Here is a 27,548-nt window from a genome sequence, read left to right as displayed (position 1 = left end):
CATGGCAAAACTCCATCTCTACTAAAAATCCAAAATTAGCTGGGCATGGTGGCGAGCACCTGTAATCCCAGCTACTTGGGAGGCTGAGACAAGAGAATAGCTTGATCCTGGGAGGCAATGACTGCAGTGAGCTGAGATCACACCATTGCACTCCAGCCTGGGCAACAAAGTGAGACTCTGTCTCAAAACAAAAAAGAAATAAGGATGAGTACAGATTTAACAACCAGTTCAAAACCAATGTATTCTTAGGCTGGGCATGGTGACTAATGCCTGTAATCCTAGCACTTTGGAAGGCTGAAGAGGGCAGATCACTTGAGCCCTGGAGTTCAAGACTAGCCTGGGCAACATGGCGAAACCCTGTCTCTATTTAAGAAAAATGAAAAAAAAAATCAACACTCAGAAAAATCCAGTCAGTATTTGAAACCTCCTTATGCTTCCATTTAATTCACAAATATCATAGCATCTAGGGTCGTCAATTATAAAATACAGATTTCTTACAAGATTCAAATGTCAGCAGCTCCCCTTCTAAGTTAGTGGTGTGACTTTGGCCTTTGGTCAGCTAAAAAGTACAGAAGTTGGATACATTTCAATGGTCCAATTCCAATCTCCTCAGTAGCTATGCAGAGACATTGGCTCTGAGGGAGCTCATGGCCCAGGCACTGTAAAAGAGCCAGCCCACTTACAAATGGAAAAGGTTCTGGGACCCAGGCCAACTGGCAGGCTAGGGGGTTGTCAAGAACCTAGTGCTTCCCCTACAGATCCTCAGGGTGTCAGGGCCACTTCTCAAGCTAAGCAGAAAGAGCCATGAACGCAGAGCTTCTCAGCACACCCAGATCAGAAAGCAGCCAACTTTGGAGCTTGTTTGAGAGCAGGTACTGGCACAACTTGTTTCAACTGTGCCCTGCTTTATCTCAAATACTTACAAAGACACACAAGAAGTTTCTATTGCATTGTGCTTGGGATGAAGAGTAAACAGCCTAAACTTCCAGTCTGACCAATCCCAATGGCTCTGCTTTTCTCCCTTGCAATAATTTTTTATTTTTTTTTTTGAGACAGAGTTTCACTCTTTTTGCCCAGGCTGGAGTGCGATGGAGCAATCTTAGCTCACTGCAACCTCCGCCTCCCAGGTTCAAGTGATTCTCCCGCCTCGACCTCTCAACAATTTTTTTTTTTTTTTTTTTTTTTTTTTTTGCTTCCCCAAATATGAGCACATAAGCAGCAGCTGTGAATGTTGACTGTCAACAAAAATCTCAAGCGCATGAAGTAGACAGAGAAAGACAGCACCACAACTACTCTACTCAAAACTTACACGCAGTACTTTACAGAGCAAAAAGAAAACTACATGCACGCACTCCCCACAGGTGTACATACCCCTCATCGAAATGAAATTTTTCCTTTCTGTAACCAAGCAACAACTTGATCTTCTAATTCCATATACCCTGCTTGTTTTCAAAATGACAAATTCTCTAAGAGTTGGATTTTCTATGTTACATTAGAAAGAAAAACTCTGAAATATACCTCCTATTCCTTATTCTGTCAAAACTTGCTTTGATAGAATGAACCAAATCCTTTGTTGTTCTTCCATCCCTTTAAATGAAAAAACTCAACACAACTTTATTGTCACTGATAGTTATATTAATTACTTAAAGCTATTGTCTTTCAAGGACACATTCTGCTGTTTGGCCAAAGAAAGACATTTTACTTAGACAATAAAGACCGCCAACAAGGCCAGGCGCAGTGGCTCACGCCTGTAATCCCAGCACTTTAGGAGGCCGAGGCGGGCAGATCACTTGAGGTCAGGAGTTTGTGACCAGCCTGGCCAACATGATGAAACCCTGATTTTACTAAAAATTAAAAAATTAGCTGGGAGTGGTGGCACACACCTGTAATCCCAGCTACTTCAGAGGCTGAGGCAAGAGAATCGCTTGAACCTGGGAGGTGGAGGTTGCAGTGAACCAAGATTGTGCCATTGCCATTGCACTCCAGCCTGGGGGACAAGAGTGAGACTTCATCTCAAAAAAAAAAAAAAAAGACTGCCAACAAGTTTTTTTTTTTTTCTCCTTTTGAGCCTCAAGATAAATGCTTATGATCTTAGAAAGAAACAAATAAAACACTGTAATGAGAAAATCAGTTCAGAGGTAGGAAGGAAGCTGGGTTTGCAAAAACAAATGGAAGTGTCGATGAAGCATGACCTAGAAGTCCAACAGCCGGGGTACAGTTTTAAAGGGACTGCTATTTAGATCACAGCTATCCCTCAGAGTACCCCCATGCCAGGAAACTACGCAACTGCTTCTGCATATGGTAACTCACTTAATCTTGGTAACTACCCTGTGGGGCAGGTGTCATCCCCTAATCCTACTTGCCTGTTTTCTTTTTCAAGGTGGAATAATTAGTATCCACACAAAGGGAGACTGGGAAGGTTGACAGGGGGCTCCTGGAGGAACAATGCCTAGGGCACATGGGAGCTCCATGGATGAGGTTATGACAACTCTAATATTCTGGAAAAGCTTACTGTAATAATAAACGCAAAAAGTCGACTTCTGAAAGCCAAAGAGCTGAGAAAGACAACTATGTGAGAATGGAGTGTGCACCTGTAGCTGCAGACTGCCTGGGGACTGGATGCCCTTTCTCCATCCGGTGGTCCATCCTTTATTCTCTCCATACCAGACCAAGATGCAGATCAATGTTAAGACCCTCTTTCCTAAACCAAAAGCAACCTTTTTATTTTCACTCACTAATCCATAGACGCCTTTCAAATGGCACAAATAACGGCGGCTGCATTTTGTTCCCTAAATCAATTTTCTCCCCAGCCATCAACTAGATGTTCCCACACAGAGAAAGAGCAGCCCTTCCCTTCTAATTCAAAAATCCATACTGCCATTGCCCTCGCAAACTGCTAAACAAGCAGTATCGGCAAGTCACTTGTGTTCTGTAATATATTTACTGCAAATCCCAATGGCTTGCCTCCTAATGCAGTTTTCTATTGTGTCTGTGCGTGTCAATACACTGGCCGGCCACCGTACTTATAAGGAGCTCCAACCCGCTGTTTGCTCAAGGCATCAAGAGGGCATCAAGAGGGCAACGAGAGGGAACAAAGGCTGTACTCCTGAGGAGCAACCTGAAGGCCACAGCCTTGGAGGGCCTGGCTCCACACACTGGGGTCCTCAATGGGGTTTTGTTTCTGGTCCTTTACACCCCCTTACCACCCAAGGCCCCTGAGGCCAACTGAAAATCTCCGTCAGGACAATTCCATACACACAAAGTTCAAAATCAGAGTCCTTCTGCAGAATTATATCTACTTTCCTACCTATCAATGCTAACAATATTTCCCCCAGCAAATACACTGGTTACATCTTAAAGGTAAAGTGTAAGTCAAGTTTCATTAAGGGGTCAGAAGGAACGAAGAGAGGAGGGGACTTGGTAAGGGGAGTCCAGCTTTTCTGTGTTAAATAAAATCTCAAGTGACAGTTGAGAAAGAAAGCACCTAAAAACCATGTAACGGTGGATCATCTAATACAACCACACCAAAAGCACAAAGGGCAAGTCTAGGAGGAAAACCTTACAAAAACAGGTGAACTTGAGACCATCCCGGGCAACACAGTGAGACCTCATCTCTACTGAAATAAATAAATAAATAAATAAATAAATAAATAAATAAATAAATAAATAAATTTTTTAAAAAGTACATGGAAATCCCCGCTTCATGTTATCAGTCTAAACCGAGGTCAGTAGCTAAAGAAAGGCCTGATCCTCTAGAGCAAGCCCTTCCAAGTTCACCATATTACTAATTTATTTATTGATGTTTGGGGAAGGAGGAGCCTGTGGAAGCTATATGACAGGTAGATATTACAAAATTTTAATTTATAGATTCCAGGTATAATACAGGTGGGTATAATATGGGTATGCTGTGTATTTCTTTTATTCTGTAATTTGAAATTTTTCATAATAAAATGTTTGGGAGAATGGAAGATACTACGTAAAGACTTTAAGTAAATAATCAATGGTTATACTCATTATTACTAAGAAATCTGGTGACAAGTCAAGTTTAATGCCTTGAAAGAAGTTTGTAATGCAATTCGTCTACACTCTATTGGCAGCTGCAGTTCCAGGGACAGTAATGCCTGCACATGCTCAATTCACACCAAACCTAGACCCCAGCAACATGCTAGTTTTGTTTATCTCTCTTTTTTAGTCCAAACCCAAACATATTACTATAATAAAACTCCTCCCTAAGAAGTGTCAGCGGTTATTGACTGCAGATTACTCTTCCAAAAGAAAAACTGAGCAAAATTGGTTAAATTAGGTTATTAGAACTGAACAGATTTCATTTTTAATTTTAGCATAAGCACTCACACTAGTTTTCTTTTTTCTTTTTTTTTTTTTTTTTTGAGACGGAGTCTCGCACTGTCGCCAGGCTGGAGTGCAGTTGGCACAATCTCAGCTCACCACAACCTCCGACTCCCTGGTTCAAGTGATTTTCCTGCCTCAGCCTCCTAAGCACCCAGGATGACAGGTGCCCACCACCACGCCCAGCTAATTTTCATATTTTTAGTAGAGATGGAGTTTCACCATGTTGGCCAGGATGGTCTCGATCTCCTGACCTCGTGATCCGCCCGCCTCGGCCTCCCAAAGTGCTGGGATTACAGGCGTGAGCCACCACGCCAGGCGGACCCACACTAGTTTTCTTGATTTGAGTTTTTAATCTGAATTCCATGGACTTGCTGAAGGATCCTGAGATGCACACAAACAGCCAAAATTGTTGGGCAAAGCTATCCTGGGTATTTGTGTGTAAAAATGTGTGCAAACTTTTCTTGCGAAGTAGCTTTCACCTGATTTCCAAATGTTCAAGGTCCAAAATGGGTACAAGTACCAGTACACATAAGGAGTACCCAAAACACAATATAATCAATGCCTACTCCATATAACTCATTGGGAAGGGTAGATGGAAGTCTCTAACTCAGCTTCAAGCAGACTGCAGCCTAGTCGGAGTAAGCAAAGAAGCACATGAAAAATCATTGTTAAAGGACACTGAGCAAAACAAGTGCTGTGACAGCCTGCCACTGGGCAGTCCCTGGCCGCCTTGAAGTAAACAGGTGGTGGTGTTTGAACTGGGACTTGAAGGAGACTGAGGAAGGCCATGTGAAGGTTGATACAAAGGCCTGGACTTTTTATAAAGAAAACAGGAAAACTCAAAACATACTTTCGGCAAGAAAAGACCTGTTTGGCAGGATAAAAGGAAATGCAGGAAGAGAAAGAGGCAGTGGCCAAGACGGGAAGGGAAAGTACTCAGGGGCAGACACAGCAGGCTGTGAGGCACAAAGAGGTCATCAGAGGGGAAAGTCAAAATTTAAAAGAACACACAGGCAGGATAGGATGGATGTAATTCCAAGACCCTGAAGACAATTCGCATCTGCTATCTTTAAGATGCTCCCTTTCCAGGGCTGGAGTTCCCAGCGTGCAGCCAGGTTTGACATGTGGGCCAGCAGTCTCTGAGCAGTGGGGACATTGGGCAAGCCAATGGAATGTGCGCTGAGAATAGGAACACTTCATTTTACCACTGTTTAAAATGTCCATTTATTTTAAATGTATACAATACTGTAATACAACAATGTATGTGCATAACACAAATATGGCCAGGTGTGGTGGCTCACGCCTATAATCCCAACACTTCGGGAGGCTAAAGTGGGCAGATCACTTTGGAGGATCCTAGAAAGCCAGGAGTTCGAGACCAGCCTGGACAACATGGAGAAACCCGCCCCCCAACTCCCACCAAAATATAACAATTAGCTGGGTGTGGTGGCGGGCTGCCTGTAGTCCCAGCTACTCGGGAGGCTGAGGCAGGAGAATAGCTTGAACCTGGGAGCAGAAGTTGTAGTGAGCGGAGATTGCACCACTGCACTCACAGCCTGGGAGACAGAACGAGACTCTTGTCCCCCCCACCCGCCAAAAAAAAAAAAGACCTTACAAATATAAAGGAAACTACTCAGGCTGGGCGTGGTGGCTCACGCCTGTAATCCCAGCACTTTGGGAGGCCGAGGCGGGCGGACCATGAGGTCAGGAGATCGAGACCATCTTGGCTAACATGGTGAAACCCCGTCTCCACTAAAAACACAAAAAAATTAGCCAGCCTGGTGACAGGCGCCTATAGTCATAGCTACTGGGGAGGCTGAGGCAGGAGAATGGTGTGAACCCAGGAGGCGGAGCTTGCAGTGAGCCGACATGGCGCCACTGCACTCCAGCCTGGGCGACAGAGCGAGACTCCATCTCAAAAAAAAAAGTAAGCAACTCAGGTAAATGCACTCAAGCTTTTTACCAAGAGGTTGTACATATACCTAGACTAGTATCGTAGACTAGTAACAACTTAGATCAGTCATGGTGCTAATACCAAACCCAGTCTCATGGTACATGTATTTCAGCAGTTTGACAAACTGCAAGATTTGGACGTGCAAGTTCAAACACACCTACATTCTCAAAGACTGATTCCACTTCATCTAATGGAAAACAAATATCCATCAGTACACTGGGAATAGATTTCAGGGATGATGAGCAAGCTATATATACAACTCTATCCCTTCCAGTGTACAGTGGTGTACATCTAGCACACTTACTAGTTTTTTCTCTATTTGGAAGATGAAAAAGTTAATTCAGAGGACAGAATTTTCAGAATTTGTTTTTTCCTCCCAGCTTTTTCCTTATACCAAAAGTGACTTGTATCCTACCCTTTTTCTGCTAACGTATTTTGTGGTCAAAGAATGACTAAGTAGCAAATACTACTACAACAGAAACTAAAAAAAAAAAAAAATAGCTGTTTTTTATACCTACAATGAGAGCAGCTTACAGGGGAGGGGATAAATAATTGTGTTCACCATTATGATTTTTATATTGCTTCAAAGAAGGTAAATAGAATAAAATTTATTGTGTATTCTGAGATAGGGTCTTGCTTATGTCATCCAGTCTAGACTACAGAGGTGTGATCACAGCTCACTATAACCTCCCCACTCCTGGGATCAAAAGATCCTCCTGCCTCACTCAGCATTAGTACCAGCTAGTACTACAGGTCTGTACCACCAGGCCCAATTAACCTTTTTTTTAATCTTTTTCTGTAGAGAGAGGGTCTCGCTATGTTGGCCAGGCTGGTCTCTAACTCCTGCGCTCAAGTGATCCTCTTGAGCTGGGATTATAGGCATGAGCCATCGTGCCTGGCCTGCAACTTAGTAAATACTAAAAACTTTGGGGCTGGGAGCAGTGGCTCACGCCTGTTAATTCCAGCATTTGGGAGGCTGAGGCAGGTGGCTCACTTGAGACCACGAGTTCAAGACCAGCCTGGTCAACATGGTAAAACTCCGTCTATACTTAAAAAAAAATACAAAAATTAGCTGGGTGTGGGGGCATGCGCCTGTAACCCCGGCTACTTGGAAGTCTGACACAGGGGAATCGCTTGAACCCACACACCTGTAATCCCGGCTACTCAGGGAGGTGGAGGTTGCAGTAAGCCGAGATCGAGTCACTGCACTCCAACCTGGACGACAGAGCAAGATCTCAGGGGAAAAAAAAAAAATTAGGGGCTGGGACTGGTGTCTAACACCTGTAATTCCAACACTTTGGGAGGCTGAGGAAGGTGGATCACTTGAGGCCAGGAGTTTGAAACTAGCCTGGACAACATGCGTGAAACCCATCTCTGCAAAAATAATTTTTGAGGTCTGGCTCATTAAACCCAGGCTGGGTGCAGTGGCGGGATCTCCAGCTCACTGCAAGCTCCGCCTCCCGAGGTTCCACGCCATTCTCCTGCCTCAGCCTCCCGAGTAGCTGGGACTACAGAGCTGCCACCTACGCCCGGCTATTTTTGTATTTTTAGTAGAGAGGCGGGGTTTCACCGTGTTAGCCAGGATGGTCACCGATCTCTGACCATTGATCCGCCCATCTCGGCCTCCCAAAGTGCTGGGATTACAGGCTTGAGCCACGGCCCGGCCTCCAAAAATAATTTTAAAAAAAATTAACCAGGTATGGTAATGTACGCCTGTAATCCCAGCTATTCCAGAGGCTGAGGCAGGAGAATCACTTGAACCCAGGAGGCAGAGGCTGCAGTGAACCGAGATCGTGCCACTGTACTCCAGTCTGGGTGACAGAGTAAGACTCTGTCTCCATTTAAAAAAAAAAAAAAAAAAAAGGAAAAAAAACTAAATGTTAAATAATGAAACATGTAATTTTGCTAAATCACAGGTTATTCAATAAAATCATGTATCAACACTTCCTGGATTTTCATTACAAAATATTATGGTGACTGGGTAGTCAACAAACAGTAATTCAAAAAATTTTTCTTCCATGTTTTTCTTTTTTTTTCCCTTGGGGACCCTGCTCAGGAAGAAATACAAGCAGCAATTCTGAAATCATTCCTTTGCAAACCATTTTAGAAATCATACTTGTGTTAAATCAAGTGAATGGCAATACATGAATATCTTAATTTATGTTAAAATTTCAGTGCAAATTTATTTCATTTTTCAGATCAAACCACACCTCGGGGGGGGAAAAAAAATCAGAAAACCTCTCTCCCCCTGCCCACACCTGTGCACACTAGCTCCACTTAAAACACCACACCGATTTCACAGAGCAGTCCGCTGGTGAGGAGTACTTTGAAGGTACAAATGCCTAATTTTGTCAAATAAGCCCACCGACAAAAACAGCTGTCTGAAATTTACTTAAAAACCACTATACTAAAGACCCTGCAGTAAAGGTACTAGTTGTGAGAATTTCCATTTTTAAAAATCAGAGGCAACAATAAGCAACAGGGAGTAGGAAACTGAATCAATCAAAGCTTTGAGGAAAGCCAGTAAGTTTCTCAGTTTCCTCCCATTTAATCCACTTCTGGAGACCACAAAAGGTTTAATAATAAAACAGCAAAGACTCAGATCCATGGAAACTTAAAATGGTTCCATGAGCTAGTAACTGAATATATTTTTAGTTTAACTACCACTCAAGATGATTTATTTAAATATTTACTAAAGAAACAGATTTTCTTTCTGTTTCTTAATAAACACTATTTGGGAGAACATCTTAAGCCCTCTGGCGAAGGACGCTCCTCAATTCGCACGCACGAGGTGCTGGGTTCTGCGGCTGTATGCTGGGATGGCTCCCACCATGTGAGGGAACAGACAGACTTCTGTCTAATCTAACCCTCGTTACACAGAGAGGGGAACTGAAGCCAGGGAACATGTTCACGACTTGCCCAGTCCCTAATGGAAATCCCCAGTTAAATGACTTCAATGAACTACAACGGAACCAAGTCGGAGCCTACAGTTCATGGCCACTCCCCACAAGACAGGTAACCAAAGGCAGAAAGATGGGGAGGCAAGGGAGGTGCTGTGGCCCTGCAATGGCCTGACTCTACCTCCTTTCCTCATCCTACTCCCAACCCCCACTGTTGGATCCTGCTCTTATACAAAATTTGGATATTTTGTTCCTTGAAGATTTGGGGGGCATTCAGTTTGAATTTTCAAAATATTGATCATGATGACTATGTTTTCTGATGGTGCCCTCTTAAAATCCATGCCCAGGGCCTCCCTTGCCTTACTCCAGTGCCAAGTCCAGGACAAAAACCAGCCACTGCTGAAGGGTGGGGAAGGTGACTGTTTGAGAGGTGAGAGATCAGTCCTGTTGGCTGATAAGAAACAAAGGCTTATCTTGCACCTCGGAATCTAGGCTCTAAATGCACAGAGAGCTTTATCTCTTTTAACTTATGCTTGCAAAGAACAGGCCTGGCTAATGAAGTTAGGGACCACTTCAATCTTGATGACAGCTACCCTCTTTATATAACAAGGTTATTAACACCTGCTGGAGCTTAACTCTAAGTGTCTATACTCTAGTCATTTCCCTGTGTGAGATGTTGACTTAGGGGGAAAAGAAATCTCAAAGTGAGAAACTATTAGACAAAAACACACGTGGTTAAAAAAAAAAAAAAAAAACCACTAAGGTAAAATTTGCAAAGAGTAAAAGACTCACATCTAAGGAAATATCCCACAGTTGAGTCCCTAACAGTCCCATCTAAATACCTTTTTAAAAACCCACTAAAGAACAACACATTATTCTAAGAGAAATTTTAAAGCACACATCAAAACTAAAAGCAATTTCACTCCAAAATTTACATGGCCTGAGACGCTGCTTGCTGAAATATCACATGCAGCTCTTTCCCCTTCCCAAACCAGGATTGCAGAATAATATATCATCCTTTCTTCAAGAGCTAATCCTTTCATTTATTTCTAAATGCTTCACCATCAGACGGGCACAGTGGTTCACGCCTGTAATCTCAGTACTTTGCGAAGCCAAGGAGGGCGGATCACTTTGAGGTCAGGAGTTCGAAACCAGCCTAGCCAACATAGTGAAACCCGGTCTCTACTAAAAATACAAAAATTAGCCAGGTGTGATGGTGGACTCCTATAATCCCAACTACTCGTGAGGCTGAGGCAGGAGAATCGCTTGAACCTGGGAGGCGGAGGTTGCAGTGAGCCAAGATTGGGCCACCATACTCCAGCCTGGGCAACAGAGTAAGACTCTGTCTCAAAACACAAACAAAAACAAACTTCACCATCCTGGAGAGCCCAATGCTCTCACTCTGCCCACTCTTCAGAACCCAGGCACACAGTGATTGAGCAAACTCCCTCCCCATCACTGCGCCTCCACCAGGATTCCTGACTTGTTTCTTCTTCAACGTACTTTAACCCGAGGACAGTACTGCTCAGTAGGACACAACTTTTTACCTACCCATGGCCTGTAACCCTCCTCTCCCCGAAAAGACCAGTCAGCAGCACTGCTGATTTTCCTAACTTTTAGAACATACATCCAGCCCTGACATGTCTTATAAATCATGAAGTTGATCAGCACAAAGACTGAGAACTGAAGAGGCAGGCACTAGGGAGACATGGTCCACCTCATCTTGCCGATGGCAGCATGAGGGGACAGGAAGAAGCACAGATAGGCCAGGTGTGGTGGCTTATGCCTATAATCCTAGCACTTTGGGAGGTCAAGGCGGGTGGATCACTTGAGGTCAGGAGTTCGAAACCAGCCTGGCCAACATGGTGAAACCCTCACTCTACTAAAAATAAAAAAATAAAAAATAAAAAAAGTTAGCTGGGCGTGGTGGCGGGCACCTGTAATCCCAGCTACTTGGGAGGCTGAGGCACAAGAATCGCTTGAACCCAGGAAGCAAAAGTTGCAGTAAGCAGAGATCGCACCACTGCACTCCAGCCTGGAGGACAGAGCGAGACTCCATCTCAAAAAAAAAAAGGAAGAAGCAGCACAGACAACCCTGGAGGAGGCAACCCAACTCAAGTTTCAATAGATGCTTGGCCTTGAGCAAGTCCCAGACTTTGAACACATGCCCACAGCTGTGGGTGGAGCAAAACACCTACCCAGTCTACGCCAGAGGATGCCTATGGAGGTCACAGAAGACAAATCACATTGAAAACTGTTCATTACTGTGCAAATTAAAGCCACCAATGACAATTTATAGCATGGCTTCATCAGCATGCTGAAGAGATACACGAGTGGGCTAAAATAAGGCTTATGTGTGCATTTACAGTACATCTTGTTCCCAAAAATATCAAATGAGGTAATATCAAGCCATATGACAGATAAAAACATTTAAAGATCACGCCACCACACACACTAGGCATAGCTAAGCAAACCACCAGGCTCACATCAACTAGTTGTTTTTTAATGCACCCTAACACTCTGATGGTATCAGAACTGCCTCAATTTTTCAGGAGACACTGTCTACCTCTACTGTATAGCGATATCTAGAGTTTACCATCCACACAGATAAAGACAGGCAGGCAGGGATCTATAAAAGGCTCTAAGAAAAAAATATTCTTAGTGCTACCATAAAAGATTTAAGTATCTATTACCATTCCTGTTTCATTGCCTTTTCGGTAACCCGCCACAAATGGGAGCAGAGAAAGTTAAGGGGAAGGCTTATCAGGAAGTGTTGACACAACGTAAACACGGGCTGTGGGCACCACACCAGGGAAGGAAACCACAATTATACCATTCTTGATTTGGATGCACTTTCACTTTAAAACTTCCAGACGGGAAAGTCAGCAGTGAGATTTGACACTGAAATCTCTAGAACTCACTCCTTCGACAAACCCGTTGAAAGGTGGGAAGGGAGCGCGATCGTCACACTGGAGACAAATCTTAACAGCATTAAAGCTCTCTGTACAGAAAGTTTCCCCTTCACTGCTTTTTTTTTTTTTTTCCAGTAACAAAGATGTTGTCAGAAATGACAATTTTTTGTGTCCCCTGATGATGCCTCGCTAGCATTTGGTTATAAGCCATAAAGCAGGAATAATTTCAGCCTGTCAGGAGTCTCGCTAATGCCCAGTTTCCCCCTAGAGAGAATTCCTGTCAAATCTAATGAGAGCTCCAAAGGCCCTCTCTACAATATAATGAGCACTTAGGCCATGCTGGTGATCAGGCAGCAAAAAGCATCAATTTGAGCCTGGCTACACCCTGGGGGCCAGACGTCACCAGTTTTAATAAGAATTATGATTACTAGCTGCACCAAATGCCTCCTCAGAACTTATTATTAATGTGTGACATTCAGAAGGATGTTTTTCAAATGTAAGGCCACTTTAAACTGAATTATAGCACTACTTTGCACACCACTCGAGTTAAGGGTCTGTCAGTATTTCCAATATCAACTAAATTTCAGGGGGCTCAATACCCTACTATGAGGAACATGGTGTCTCTCAGCTTTTCACGTTTTTCAAATTGGTAAGCCAATTATACACAGCATATTATTAATGCATACAGGCTCACGGACGGACAGCATATACCCACAAATGCCTCACGCTGTATAGAAACTCATTAGAAAACTATTCTCACACCATGGTGCTTCTGACCCACTTCACCCCTTCTCCCTACATGATAAAGAAGAGGTCATCCTGCCACATAACCTACAGGAACCCAGAAGAATTACACACCTCTTTTAGCTCCTCCAATAAACCCAGCACCAGCATATAGCATCACACCGAGGGGGTGTTTCCTTGTAAAAGAGTCAATGAGGTTATTAAATCCTTTGAGTTCACGGATTTAAGAAAAAGCTCAGTCTCCTCTTACTCTTCCATAATGTGTTATCCAAAAAAACGTGCCCTTCAGAGTAATTAAAAAAAAAAATTAAACAGCCTAGGCCAAGTTTATTTGCATAATTCACTTAAATGACGATAGACGTTAGCCATAGATCTTCTAGCCCATTTACTATCAACAAGTTACAAGTGCCTGAATAAGGCACTAGCCATTGAGAAACACACAAAAACAAAGGCACAAACCCAACATAAAGTAGGCTACCAACTTTGCAAATCATAGTAAAATCTGCCTTTTTAAAAGGCCCAATTACATTACTAATAAAAGGCCCTGAACATCACAATCTCTTTCCAAACACATATCTGAGAACAGATCTAATGTACACGATGATAACTTAACATTATGAAATCTATGATGAATTAAAAATCAAAGAGTGCAGAGTTACAAAAGCAGAATTCAACTCTGAAACACACTTGCTTAATGAAAGTCTTTGAATATAAGGAAGATCTGAAGGCTGAACTAATCAATTTCTCCACTGTGCCCCAGCCGGTCAGCCATGCTCTTTAATTTAATGAAACAAGGGTTTGAGATGAAATAGCACATATACATCAAGTAAGAATTGTATTGTTGCACTTTGAAATGTGTCCAACTGTGCAACTTCATCTGATGATAATTTTTTAAGAGGCAATCGATTTCTAAAAGACTTATTGTACCAGCGTCTTGATGAAAAAGTGAATGTCAGCATATCTCCAGAATACTTACACCCTGCCATTAATGCTTTCTTTGGCAGACAATGACTACTCAATCGAGGGTCCTTTGGGCTGAGCAATCATTTAGCTTTTCTTCTCTTATGAGGTCCTTAGTGCCTTGTTCCAGCTCAATACTCTTTTTATACACCATTATAGTAGCCATAAGTGTGAATTTTATGGGAACTTGCAAACTCATAGTCATTGCTAGAGCTTTCCAGTCACTAATCTTTTCATGCTTTTAAAACCACTAGGACTGAAGCAACTCCCAACATATGCTCTGGCCATAAAAAGATGCTTTTTTCACATCCAAACCTGGAACAACTGAGAAATTTTTCAAAAATTTGTTTGCTAATAAGCCACTAATCCTGACTGTTGCTTCGAGCAGACCCAAAGCATAAGGAATACTCCACAGATAGTCATATACCTTGTTTACTATGATTAAAGAAACTCCTGAATACCCTTCTTTCCCCCTACAGGTCCACACGTCCTTGCAAAACAGCACAAAAACATTAACTATTCTAAACTTCAACAACTCTATAAGATACCCAGCCCTTTCAAGAGGATAAATCTATACAGGTGGAAAAGTAAACTCAAGTCTCAATTCCTATCTGCCAATAAACAGGCTAGTTTATATTTCCAAAACACCTCTCTTTCTCCTAGTCATTTAAACACTCGTAATTATCAGGAAGCAACTCTTGCTGCAGAATACTACCATCAATCCACAGGACAGGAAACCAAGGCAGAAAAATAGCATACAAACCCCCACTCCTAGAGCCCACTACTGAGAACAAAGCCAGTATTATAAAATCATACGAACTGATTTCTCATTTCAGCTTGAAGTTCAACTAAAGCTTACCTGTTTATGCATTTCAATGTTTAATCCGTATGACATTTCGTAATACTGTAAAGAGAAAAAAGAATCAAGCATTTCATTAACTCACGTTTTTTATACTCTGCTAACACGTTTGCTAATATCATACGAAAAGGGAAAAAGTCGACTCTTTGATACCTACCATCACATAGTGCCTCTGCATTTCTGTCTTTTCACTTGCCAGTTTCTCACATTCCAATTTAAGGCTATGAAAACAAAACAGGCAACTTAATGTAAACATTATGTCACTTGTTTTAACATCTGCCTCACATATTTGCACTTCAAGTAAAAACACAGACCAATTTGGAAAAGCCATAAACTATCTAGGTAAACACCCAAAAGCTTTGTCCTTGCATTTAATAGGGAAAAGGAATAATGTGAACAATACGAGGTGTCCATTCAGCTACCATTCTTCTTGGTGCCTATCTGGTTAGATGACAAGAATGCAAAAAATCTGTCAGAACCTCTAACTGATTCCTCCTCATGGTCATCTGCTCCCTACCTTCCTGCATCAGTTTCTCTGGACTCCACCAAAATCCGGCCCTTGCACAATCTTCACTCTTACGCATAGGCTGTGCCATCTTTGCCAACTCAAACGGTCTCTAGGTTTGAAAATCCTATCTGTTAAGTTACTCCTACAATTGCTAGTCCCTTTCAAAACCTTTGGTTTTTAAATCCCTGCCAAAATATGTCAAGTAGCTACTGCAATAAAGTGGGTTGAAGTTCTCCCTGCTGGGTAAACACGGTGTGTGCAAGTATGCCTCAAGCTGCAGAGATATTATCTACAAGTAGACAAAAGGTCAATAATCAGAAAGCCCCTGACAAAGTAAGAAAATTCACACCCAAGCCACTTCGCCTCATCTGTGTGCTTTTTCTCAAGCATGACAAAACCAAAAAATGTCAATACAGTTATTTCTGAGTTAGAATCAGGTAAAACTTCATAGGAGCAAGGGAAAGAAACTAACCTTTCTGGGAAGTTCACTATTGGCAGAGTATCTTACAAAAATGTGTAAGTCCTTTGGAGGCAAGCCTCATTACTCAGAGAAACTAAGGCTGAGATGGATATAAATGTGACTCCACTCTCCCATCCTACCCAAACCAACCTGAAATGACGCCAAAGCAGGTGAGCTTTCTTCTGCACACTATTATACCCACCTCCCTCACCATCGCCAATGATGGGCAATGTTAAAAGCATCTAGCCTTCTTTAATGAACTTTGCCTCAAAAACCCAATTTTCTAGTATGGCAAACAGCGATTTCAACATGGCTTTGCTTCCCTGAACCCACACTCCAGGACTGAGACATCGATTGAACCAATGTTTCAACTCAGTCTGTTGAAAAATAAATACATGAAGTGCAAATATTGACGATTCTCATGCAACTTCTAAAGACACGAAAAAGGACTCCCTGGAACAGCAGCAAACCAGCAAAAGGGAAACAATGGGAGGAGGAGGAGACAAGAGAAGAGGCGGCCCGGGAAGAACCAGGAAAGGGGGTAACTTGAATGACAGGTCTTAACTGAGACTCCACACGCCACCGCCTGGACGCAAGAACTAAGTACAGGCGCCGCCGCCACCCGGCTGGGCGACAAGGGGCACGGGGACGCCCGCGACCACTCGCCTGGAGCGGCCAGACACGCACCTGTGATACTGCGCCTGCAGGAACTGGAATTCCTCTTTAATCCGGTCCAGGGACTCCGGGATAGTGAACTTGAAGGGCTGGCCTGCAGCCTGGTGCGGCGTCTGGGGGCGACCAGCGAGGGGGACCGAGGGACGGGAATGCGGGCGGATGAATAAAGCAGTAAGTCAGAGAAGGAAAGAACGGGTGGGACATAAACAAAAAATAAAGTTAGAAGTGGCTGAAAATGAGGCCCCAAACTCGAGTTTGCCCTTCACTTGGGGGAGGGGGAAAGTGGACCCTCCCCGGGCCCCGGCTTCTAAAGAGGCTCGGAAGCTCTTCCCAGTCTCCAGGGCGGATCGCGTTAAGTGCGCCCGGGTCACCAGGCCAAAGGGAAGGGGGCTCCCCGGCGGCCAGGGAAGACCAGGCCAGATTGTCGGTGTCGCCGCCCCTTCCCCCACGGGGGCGATAATGACCCGGAGGACCAGAAGAGAAAAACAACTCCTTTACGCTCCCCATTCCCAGAGTCGCCAGGGCCACCTCCAGACGCACCGGAACCGGGGCCGCATTGACATGTAAATAGGCGAGACGAGAAACAAAGGGGGGGGCGCCCTGCCCCCCTTGGGGAAGGTTGGGGGGATATGGCTGCAGGAGAGAAACCCCAGCCTTCCCCAGCGCCCCTATCCGCTCAGTATAGACGTCAAGTAGGAAGGAGCCCAAAGGGAGGGAGAAAATTCAGAGTTTCAGCCCACTCCCCACCCCAAGAGGAGAGGGCCCCAGACCTCCCCAGCCTTATGCCGCGGAGGGCGAGAGGGTCCGCCGGGCCGCAGAAGCCACCCGTCTCCCTACCGCCCGGGAGAAGCGCCTCCCCAACGCTCCTGCTCCCCCACCACCCAGCCGCGCCTCACCGGGTGCCGGCTCTGCGGGAACATCGCTCTGGCGGCGGCCGGGGCTCTGTTCCCCGGCAACTCAATTCTCCGGTCAATTTCCAACTTTAATCCCGCCGAGGAAAATTAAGCCGGGAAGCCAGGCAGAAGCGGGGAGCGCGCTGGCCACGCACGCAGGCGCGCTCGGCCGGGCGCACCGGCCACTCGGCGCCCCCAGCTGCTCCTGCTCCCGCTCCCGTCGGTGCGGGCTCCGGCCCTCAGGGCCACATTGGTGGGCGCCCCAGGCCCAGCTGCTTGGAGAACCTGCGCGGAGACGCCAGGCGCTCGGGGACTGTGCGCGGGGGCAGCGCTCCAACCCCCCGGCCTCAGCCGCCGGGGCGGGGAGGCGGGGGCGCGGTGACTCCGACCGCACTCCCCTCGGCGATCCGCGTGCGCGGCGCCAGTCCTGGGCAAACAAATCCAGACGGGCTGCTTTTCTTTGCTCTTCTCCTGGTCCGCCTCCTCTTCGGGTTTTCCCCGAGGCGGCGGCGGGCGAGATGCAGGTGGCGAGGCGGCCCCCGCTAACCCCACACAAACAAACCCGACGCTTTCGGGGCGACTCCCGCAAGACTCGGCTGCGCCTTCGGCCAAGTGCTCGCAGGCTCCTGGGACGCAAAGGGGAGCGAGGTTGAGGAAGCGGCGGAGGCTCCTGGCCGGGGAGCAAGGGATGACGAGGCGGGGAAAGTGCGGAGGGCGCGCCGGGAGGCGACTCGGCACGCCCCGTGCGACCAACACTCGGTGTTCTCCGCCGTTGCACAAACCCTTCGGGACCGACGGGGCTACTCCACCGAGAGCAGTCCAGCAACTGCCCGCTGCTCCTCGAGCCCGAGGAGCATCAGGGCGCCGCGCCTCGCGCGCACTCGCCCTGCACGGCCGGCTCGGCCGCTCTGGACCCTTCTTCCGAGCCCCTTCTTCCTCGGTCTTCTTTCCTTCCTTTACCTTCTTCTGCTTCTCCGCAAAGGGCGCTCCAGCCCGCTGCAAAGTTCTCTCACCACCCGAGGGACGACATCCACGAGATGGTGGGGAAAACAGCAGGAGTGCGCTCCGCCAATCGGCCACCCTCCCCGGCGGGCAAACTCTGCGGGCGAGTCCGGAGTAGTCACAGCGGTGGGGCTGGGGGGGTTTTGGTCGCCGCGGGACGACGGAGGTCCGGGCTGGTGGCGCGGGTCCCGCCCGGCCGTGCGAGGGTGGGGTAGCGCAGTCGGCTGCCTCCGGGACGCGGGGCACAGAGTACCCGCCGCCGCCGCTGCTGCTGCTGCTGCTGCTCCTGCAGCCGCCGCTCCCACCGCCGCCGCCGCCGCCCGCGCCTCTCGCGCCGGTTACATTAACACGCGGTTTCACACTCCGGAGCTAACCAGCGCCGGCCCCGCCCAGCCCCGCTCGGGCGGGGGGCGCGAGCTCCGAGCCGGCGGGGGACGTGGGCCCAGGAGGTGGGGGGGGGGGCAGGAGGCCCTCATCAGCCAATCGCGTGCGCTGCACCCAACGTGGGGCGCTGACGCGCGCCTCCCCGGAGCCTATGGCAGCACAGCGCCGGACGGGCCGTTCTCCCTCCCCCGTCCTCTCGCTTCCTTCTCCGCGGTCTCCTCGGTCTCCCCTCCCACCCCGGCCCCTCCTCCGGCAGCCGCGTCCTCCCGGGCTTGGTGAGGAACTGTTCCTGGAGGAGCCGCGGGACGGCAAAACCATCCAATGGGAAGAGGCGATTCGCGGAGATTGGCACTGAAGATGGGAAGGTCGGTGGGAAGGAGAGCGGCGGGGCTGGGCTGTCAATCAAAGTAACGTGGGGCTGGCTAGAGAGCGCGCAGGAGCGCGCTAGCGGGAGGGACTGGCGAGCGTGCAGCCGAGGAAGCTGGGGGCTCGAGTTAGCAAAAATCCTGCCACTTGCTCACTTTTCCCTTTAATGAAAATCCTCAGATCTAAGTGAAAGTAACTCAAAGACTAGCTGCGTAGTTTCTTATTGGAGGCGGAGGGGGGGTTTTGGTAATTCGAGCAAATGTGTTTTTCAGTGCTGGACCCCCTTGTTTGATGCTACTCTGAAAGTGAGGCCACATTCAAAAATATATCTGACGTTTGTTTTTCCTTGAACTGCCTTTTTACGGATGTACGAGAGGGAGTGGACTGTGCACTTAGTTGGAAATGCGTAAATGAGCAACGGCACGGTTGGCATAGGTACACCAGCCGCAGAGACGACTATGATGTCCTCCCACCCCACCCACCCCCTTTGCACCCAAAGTGGTAGGATTTGGTTTTTATTGCAGGATTTCAAGCCACTTTTCAAAAAGATCGTCCTGCCCCGTTTGGCGGGAAGGATTCCCAGGGTGCTGCCAGAACAAGGCACGCGTGTCCGCAGATGAGACGCTTTGCCCGGGGCGTGAAATCCCAGGTCTTCGTCTTAAAAGTCCAGACTTCGCTGTTAGGAGAGGAGGGGAGCGGCTGAGGTTTTTAGGAGCCTCTCAGCTACAAGACCACGAGTCTGTTTCCAATTCCTGGGAACAAAGAGAGACAATGTAATAAACCAGCACTGAGACTTGAAAAACCTGTCCCGCACACCCCACCCCCATAGTCTGGGTGGTACTCCTGAGCTGAGCTGTGTGAAGAGCTAAATGGGAAGAGTTAGGTAAATGACGTGGCTAAGGTTCTTATGAAGTAGAACTTGAGTTAAAAGGGATTTTGAGATTGTAATAATCAAGACACGCTGTATAATTAATGCTGAGAGTCTTCGGTTTTTGTGTATGTCTCTAAATACACCCACAGCAGAAAACCGTCAGTATTGCTGCATTTATACTTTTGTTTAAAGAACAGTCCAATGGAGCTACTTCCACATGAGCAGTGAGTGAATAATGCTGGTTTAGCCAAACGGTGGTAACTTTTTCTATAAGGGCACATCTTGGACAAGTATTTATCTTATGTTGGAAACTAGTTAAGTTTTTGGCATTAATAACCCCCACGTTCCCATTATTTTACTTTCAAGAGACTTATGGGAAGGAGCTTATTTAAAGAGACATACATTTTATTTAAAGATGTGCTTTTACAGAGATCTTTTTCTTGAAATAGTTTTAGAAGTTGTTTTAGATAATACATTTCACTGTTGGAGTTGTTTTAAAATATGTATGATATTGATTTGTCTATAATTGCATCACTCCCAAATATCAATTATAAATGAAAAATAAAAAAGCTATTTTAGCCTGTCTGTACGAAGCCATAGTAAATTCTTAAACAAGTTGGGCATTGTAGCTTTGTGGTGTTCTCATTAAGTATAGTTGGGAAGGCGGCTGTATTATTCATTTTGCTAACATGGAGAACAAAAAAGAAGAAAGCACTGCCTCACTTTCTTTGGTTAAATTTGGTGATGATGAGAGTTTTGCTCGACATACAGGACTTTTTGGAATCATAGGACCCCAGGCCTTTAGCAACCTGTTTTCCTTGAAATCATCTAATGTACGAGCCACATATTCCAGTCTGCGGCCAGTTCATCCCTTATCAGCTCCAGGACTGGATAGAAAGTGCTTGGATGCCACAAGTATGCTTGTATACATGCTGTGACAACTGGAGCAACTGATACTCCTCCGCAGCTTACCCAGGCTTTACGTGGTGCCTGTATCTTGAATAACTGGCACACTCTCATTAAGTTTAAACAGAGCCACTAAAATATGCTTTGAGACGGGGCAAAAGTGTTGCTACTTCTCCTTTCCCCACCCCGCTGCCCTCAAAATCAGTTCTAAGGCATCTTTAAATGTTCTCTAATGTATCTACTCACAGACAATGTGTCTGCTCACCATATTTCCCAGTTTGCCATGAGTAAACACTGGAAATTCTCTTTTAACTAGTCTTTCCTTGCCAATAGAGTTTGAAAACACCAGGCCTTCTGATTTCCTTATAATGTAGTATCTAGTATCTACAGATCATTATGAATTTAAAATTGGAAGGCCTTTAATTGTGCACATAAAAATGGTTGGTTTTGGTTTTTGAAGCCTTTTCTTCCCATTTAGAGCATTGTCTGTCAGAGTGGGAGAAGGCTCTGCCCTTTTCAAGGTCATATTTTCTCCATGATTGTCATGCTGTAATAATTATACTACAAAACTCTCATCAAACTGCATTACAAATGATGGTGTTTAAACAGTCAAGTAGCTTTAATCTTATGTTTTAAATAAATAATATATGTGCAGATTGCCTACAGCCTGTTTAAAAGAAAATAGTCCTCCTTATGAAATCTATAATTTTGGTCTTCCATTTAAAGCCTGTTAACCGTAATCTTCTTTACCTTTAACATTCGTATGTCAATGATGTTTTTATGTGAAATGTATGATGCTTCCACTGGAAATTTTCTCTGAAAAACATGGTACCCTTTTTATGCTCTGCAGAGAAACAGAAAGATTGTCAGCTTGTTCATTTTCTTTTGATGTATATGTGGGTATATTCCCATTCATTTGTTGCTTATTATCAAATTTTCAACTCAGCAATAGCCTAAGTAATTGCAAAAGCTAGATGTTATCTAGTACAGATACTACACAAAATAGGAAAAGTTATGGATGCTGATTGTAGCAACTAGACATCTTTTAAATCTATTACTTTTTTATTTGAAATCATAATTGTAATTTTTTTTTTTTTTTTTTTTTTTTGGAGACTGAGTCTCCCTCTGTCCCCCAGGCTGAAGTGCAATGGTGCCATCTCAGCTCACTGCAACCTCTGCCTCTTGGGTTCAAGATTCTCTTGCCTCGGCCTCCCCAGTAGCTGGGACTACAGGCATGTGCCACAACACCCAGCTAATTTTTGTATTTTTAGTACAGACGGGGTTTTGCCATGTTGGCCAGGCTGGTCTCGAACTCCTGACCTCGTGATCTGCCCGCCTCAGCCTCCCAAAGTGCTGGGATTACAGGTGTGAGCCACCACGCCTGGCTAATAATTATAGTTTTTAAAAGACCACTTTTGTTGTGTTCTCTTCATTTTAGCTGAGAATTATTGCTAATTTTCTCATTTCTTTTTTTTTTTTTTTTTTTTTTTTGAGTCAGAGTCTCTCTCTGTCACCCAGGCTGGAGTGCAGTGGTTGTGATCTCAGCTCATTGCAACCTCCACCTCCCAGGTTCAAGCGATTCATGTGCCTCAGTCTTCTGAGCAGCTGGGATAACAGGCATGCACCACCATGCCTGGCTAATTTTTGTATTTTTAGTGGAGACAGGGTTTCACCATGTTGGCCAGTCTGGTCTCGAACTTCTAACATCAGGTGATCCGACTGCCTTGGCCTCCCAAAGTGCCAGGATTACAGGCGTGAGCCACCCTGCCCCACGTTTTCTTTTTCTTTTTTTTTTAATTGAGAGTTTTCTTAAACCTAAGAATGTAAGGTCCAGAAGAATTGTTCCCAGCATTGCTTTGTAATCTTTTTCTCCCCCACCCCTTTACCAAAGAAAAGGACAAGATGGACGTGGAGGTGGAGGGAAGAAAGCAGAGAAGGAAAAAAAAATCAGTAGCAGATCCATGCAGCAGTAAAACCTCAAATAAAATCACTTCCAAAGAATCTCTTGCGGTTTCACACAATATGGTAAAATTAGAGATTGCAGGAAACCAACTAAATTAAACTGGGAGCATTTGAAGAGAAATGAGCAGACTTTATGAAAATGACACATTGACTGACCAGTATGCTTTTTTATCAACAATTTCTTTGTTAAGACGAAGATCAAAGGAACCTGCATATGTTTTCATTTTGTTCTAACTAGAAAATTACATCCAGATGTTTAATAGGCATTTGGTTGGTTTTTCAGCATTGATTAGATATGTTGGTTCTGTTTGCTTACAAGTGCAGCCGGATCATTAGCTAATGCAAAGAAATGTTTGCTGTGAGTTGCTAATTAGGGCTTTTGGAAACCCTCCATGCTCAAGAACAATTTGTACAGTGGCCAGAAGAACTTGTGGGACTTGGGGAAGTTGTTCTCCCTTCTCTGTCAGAGTGGGGAGAAGCAGACAGTCCTATTCCCTAATCTCCCTTTGCCTAGGGGGATTGCGATGAGATCCCCAAGGATTGGAGTGCAAATAAATTAGGAAGAGACCACACAGGCACTCCCAAACACGGAGAGATAAATGTGCTCTTTCTGGAACCACCACTGTGCGGTCTTTTGAGGTGGGGGGAGCGAACATCTAAAACGCTGGATATTAACATGTGGAAGACGCTTGGTGCTAATGTTATCAAATACACAGCATTTTTAAGTATACTTTAGAGACAGATGGGAAAGCCCTTTATGATAAACGAGTGTACTTGAATTCATTACTGTAGTACTTATAATTAAAAATGTCTCCTTTGCAATTTCAGCACTTTCACAGGATACGAGAGACCAAGCTTGGGAACTAGAAGGCTGGGGAGAGCGAAAGGAGTGAGGGAGAGGAATTTTGGAAGCCAGGGTGAGCCTGGGAGGAAATGCAGTGTTTACTTTCACAGCCCACCCATTCGTTTACCTTGTTAAAGCCCCAGAACTTGTACAAGATTAGCTATTCACTCAGTATTCAAATAAACTGTTTGGGAATTTGAGGAACCAGGCGGATAAACTTCTTAGCCCACCAATCACGTTTTTAAAAATGCTTGACTGTGTCTGAGGCCTGCAGAAGAACACCACCTCAGCTGCGGCCGAACTTTTGTTTATTTAAGTCTATATTTCGAGAAAGATGTCAGTCTAAAATAGCATGTGTTTATAAGCAATCATAGGAGTGCAGATATAAATCCCATTGTACCACGTTCTTCTGCCTATTAATGCCCCTTCTACTCCTAAGTCTGTTTATATCTCCCCTCCGCCGCCCCCTGGCAACGGAGTCTTGCTCTGTCACCCAGGCTGGAGTGTAGTGGTGTGATCTCGGCTCACTGCAACCTCCGCCTCCCAAGTTCAAGCAATTCTTCTGCCTCAGCCTCCCAAGTAGCTGGGATTACAGGCACCCACCACCACACCCGGCTAATTTTTGTATTTTTTGTAGAGACGAGGTTTCACCGTGTTGGCCAGGCTGATCTCGAACTCCTGACCTCGTGATCTGCCTGTCTTGGCCTCCCAAAGTGCTGGGATTACAGGCGTGAGCCACCACACCCGACCAAGTCTGTTTACAAGTAATGCACATGTACAGCACACTCCTATGTGTTAATGTTACCTGATTAATTTGGGATTTTCACACTAATAGGATATATTCATGATTAGTTTCTTTGAAGTAGTTCAAGCAGAGAGCCTTTCTGCCAGAGCTTTCCCTGTCTACCAGCGAGATGCCCCAGAAAAGCAAGAACAGTATTTTGGGGCTTGATGAAACACTGCCTGGAGTTCAGACCATAATAAAAGATCTCAATGAAGTTTGCCCTCCCCCTCTTTTTTTTTTTTTTTTTTGTGACGGAGTCTAGCTCTATTGCCCAGGCTGGAGTGCAGTGGTGCAGTGGCGCCATCTCGGCTCACTGCAACCTCAGCCTCCTGGATTCACACCATTCTCCTGCCTCAGCCTCCCAAGTTGCTGGGATTACAGGTGCCCGCCACCACGACCGGCTAATTTTATGTATTTTTAGTAGAGATGGGGTTTCACCATGTTAGCCAGGATGGTCTCGATCTCCTGAGCTCGTGATCCGCCCACCTCAGCCTCCCAAAGTGTTGGGATTATAGGCATGAGCCACTGCACCCAACCTCCTTTTTATTAACCTGTTCTAAAGTCTGAGAAAAGTTGGGATCATACACTTTTTTAAATTCATTCAGTTTAGCATTTAGCTCGACTGAAGCTGAAGAGCATTTGGTAGACAAAAGAAAAAAGTAAAGGAAGCACCTTTGATGCTCCTTCCTACATATTCACATAACAAGAGCGGACCTGGGCCCCTTAACATTCTCTGCTGAGCCGCCTTTGCTGCAGGCCCAGGACTTGCTGGGAAATCAACTTTAAACCGAGACATCTTTCCTTTCCTTTAAACGCTTTCACTTTGGCAGTATCATTTAAATAACTTTTCTTCCTGAAGCTAGCCATATCATTGAAGGGTTAAAACTTGAGTTCAACTAATTGATGATCTCTAGATGTTCTTCACAGCTGAGGGCAGGTGAACTCTGGGGATGGGAGGGGACTAGAGTGCAAGATATTCCAGATACCTTCACGTTTCCAGAATGGAAAGTTTAAGTCTAGATGAGCAAGTTAAATGGAATAAATACAGAATGCTGGGACATTCTACAAGACAGCTAGCCTGAGCTATTTAAAAAGTTAATGTCAAGAGAGACAGAGAGGAGAGAAGTGGGGAAGGACTATTCCTTAAAACCAAAGATATATAATGAAAATGCAATGTGTAAATCTTTATTGGCTCCTGGATTTAAAAAAAAAAAAAAAAAAACATGCAAGATGTCTTGGGCAACTTTAATTTGGACTGGATATTATAGATAGTATAGAATTAGGGTTGTCTTTTTTTGATGTTAGCGTATTGTGGTTATTTTGGAGGATGTTATTCTGAGAAGATAAATGGTGAAACATGCAACTTCAAATAACACCCGCAACTGCAAATAAGAAGTGTATGTAGAGAGAGAAAAAGAAAGCGAATTTGGCAATGTGTTAACCATTACAGAATTTCAGGATAATGTCTATAGCTATTCATTTTACTATTCTTTCAGTATTTCTATGTTTGAAAATTTTTCATGATGAAAAGTCTGGGAAGACAATTCTAGGTTCATTGTCTACATCTCTTTTTTTTTTTTTTTCATGTATTATAATGGAATTCACTTCATAGTTAAAAGATTTACTTGTAATGTTTCTAGTAAAAAAAAAAAAAAAAAAAGTATGAGGCAAGCCGCGGTACTCACGCCTGTAATCCCAGTACTTTGGGAGGCTGACGCTGGTGGATCACGAAGTCAGTTCAAGACCAGCCTGGCCAACGTAGTGAAACCCCGTCACTACTAAAAATACAAAGAATTAGGCCGGGCGCGGTGGCTCAAGCCTGTAATCCCAGCACTTTGGGAGGCCGAGGCGGGTGGATCACGAGGTCAGGAGATCGAGACCATCCTGGCTAACATGGTGAAACCCCGTCTCTACTAAAAATACAAAAAACTAACCGGGCGTGGTGGCGGGCGCCTGTAGTCCCAGCTACTCGGAGGCTGAGGCGGGAGAATGGCGTGAACCCGGGAGGCGGAGCTTGCAGTGAGCCGAGATCGCGCCACTGCACTCCAGCCTGGGCGACACAGCGAGACTCCGTCTCAAAAAAAAAAAAAAAAAATACAAAGAATTAGCCGGGTGTGGTGGCGAGTGCCTGTAATCTCAGCTACTCGGGACGCTGAGGCAGGAGAATTGCTTGAACCCGGGAGGCAGAGGTTGCAGTGAACCAAGATTGTGCTACTGCACTCCAGCTTGGGTGACAGAGTGAGACTCCATCTCAGGAAAAAAAAAAAAAATATATATATATATAAATATATATATAAATATATATATATATATATATATATATATATATATGAGAGAAAATGATTTTTTTCCCCTGATCATGGGAGAACTGTCATACTAATAACCAAAGTATTACCCAGTGTTTTTGCTCTGGATCTTTTAGTAGTTTTATTATTTATGCTATTTTATTTTTGTTTGGTTTTCTTCAGGAGTCCCAAATGTCCATTAGTTACCAATTAATATAAAATGAAAATCTTTAAATACATTAGGGCATTACATTAACAATCCTCTAAAGCATTGTTTTATGATCCATAAATCTCAAAATCACCAGAAAATCTGTTATAAAATAAAGAGGAAAACTGTTTTATGTTAAGAATAAGACAATAGCAAATAAATTTTAATTCCTTTATCCCTTTTCTTCTTTCTTTCTTTTTTTTTTTTTTTTCTTTTTTTTGAGACTGAGTTTCACTCTTGTTGCCCAGGCTGGAGTGCAATGGTGCAATCTCGGCTCACTACAACCTCTGCCTCCTGGATTCAAGCGATTCTCCTGCCTCAGCCTCCCAAGTAGATGGGATTACAGGCATGCAGCACCACACCCAGCTAGTTTTCTATTTTTAGTAGAGATGGGGTTTCACCATGTTGGTCAGGCTTGTCTTGAACTCCCAACCTCAGATGATCCACCTGTCTTGGCCTCCTAAAGTACTGGGATTACAGGCGTGAGCCACCATGCCTGGCCTTTTTTTTTTTTTTTTTTTTTGAGATGGAGTTTTGCTCTTGTTGCCCAGGCTGGAGTGCAGTGGCGCCATCTCAGCTCACTGCAACCTCCTCCTCCCAGGCTCAAGTGATTCTCCTGCCTCAGCCTCCCGAGTAGCTGGGATTACAGGCATGCAGCACCACACCCGGCTACTTTTATAGAGACGGAGTTTCTCCATGTTGGTCAGGCTGGTCTCGAACC

The 27,548-nt window shown here is 45.0% G+C and overlaps 1 protein-coding gene and 1 long non-coding RNA gene across 18 annotated transcripts in view; one reads left to right on the top strand and one right to left on the bottom strand.

The window, feature by feature from the left end:
• The window catches only part of TLE1 (TLE family member 1, transcriptional corepressor), a 107,201-nt gene extending 88,639 nt beyond the window's left edge, over positions 1–18,562 (bottom strand). For 11 of the 13 annotated variants that reach the window (XM_031654097.1, XM_031654098.1, XM_031654101.1 and 8 more), the window contains exons 1-4: positions 17,219–17,795; positions 16,335–16,435; positions 14,837–14,900; positions 14,680–14,724 (exon numbers count right to left, since the gene is read on the bottom strand). In XM_031654097.1, the coding sequence (XP_031509957.1) occupies positions 14,680–14,724; positions 14,837–14,900; positions 16,335–16,435; positions 17,219–17,242 (234 nt within the window). In that variant the 5' untranslated portion in view covers positions 17,243–17,795. Of the gene's footprint in view, positions 1–14,679; positions 14,725–14,836; positions 14,901–16,334; positions 16,436–17,218 lie in introns of all 13 variants that reach the window. The other 2 variants (XM_031654102.1, XM_031654100.1) reach the window with 2 other exon arrangements.
• A 244-nt stretch (positions 18,563–18,806) lies between these two features.
• Positions 18,807–27,548, top strand: part of LOC103878451 — a 76,848-nt gene continuing 68,106 nt past the window's right edge. For 2 of the 5 annotated variants that reach the window (XR_004177814.1, XR_004177815.1), the window contains exon 1: positions 18,807–18,966. This is a non-coding gene — a long non-coding RNA (uncharacterized LOC103878451). The remainder of the gene's footprint in view (positions 18,967–27,548) is intronic. The other 3 variants (XR_001895987.3, XR_001895988.3, XR_002517667.2) reach the window with 3 other exon arrangements.

This window comes from Papio anubis, chromosome 13 (assembly GCF_008728515.1).
Source record: "Papio anubis isolate 15944 chromosome 13, Panubis1.0, whole genome shotgun sequence".
In the NCBI taxonomy this organism is placed as follows: Eukaryota; Metazoa; Chordata; class Mammalia; order Primates; family Cercopithecidae; genus Papio; species Papio anubis.
The sequence above is the reverse complement of the archived record's forward strand: the minus strand, read 5'-3'. Positions and strand labels throughout refer to the sequence as shown.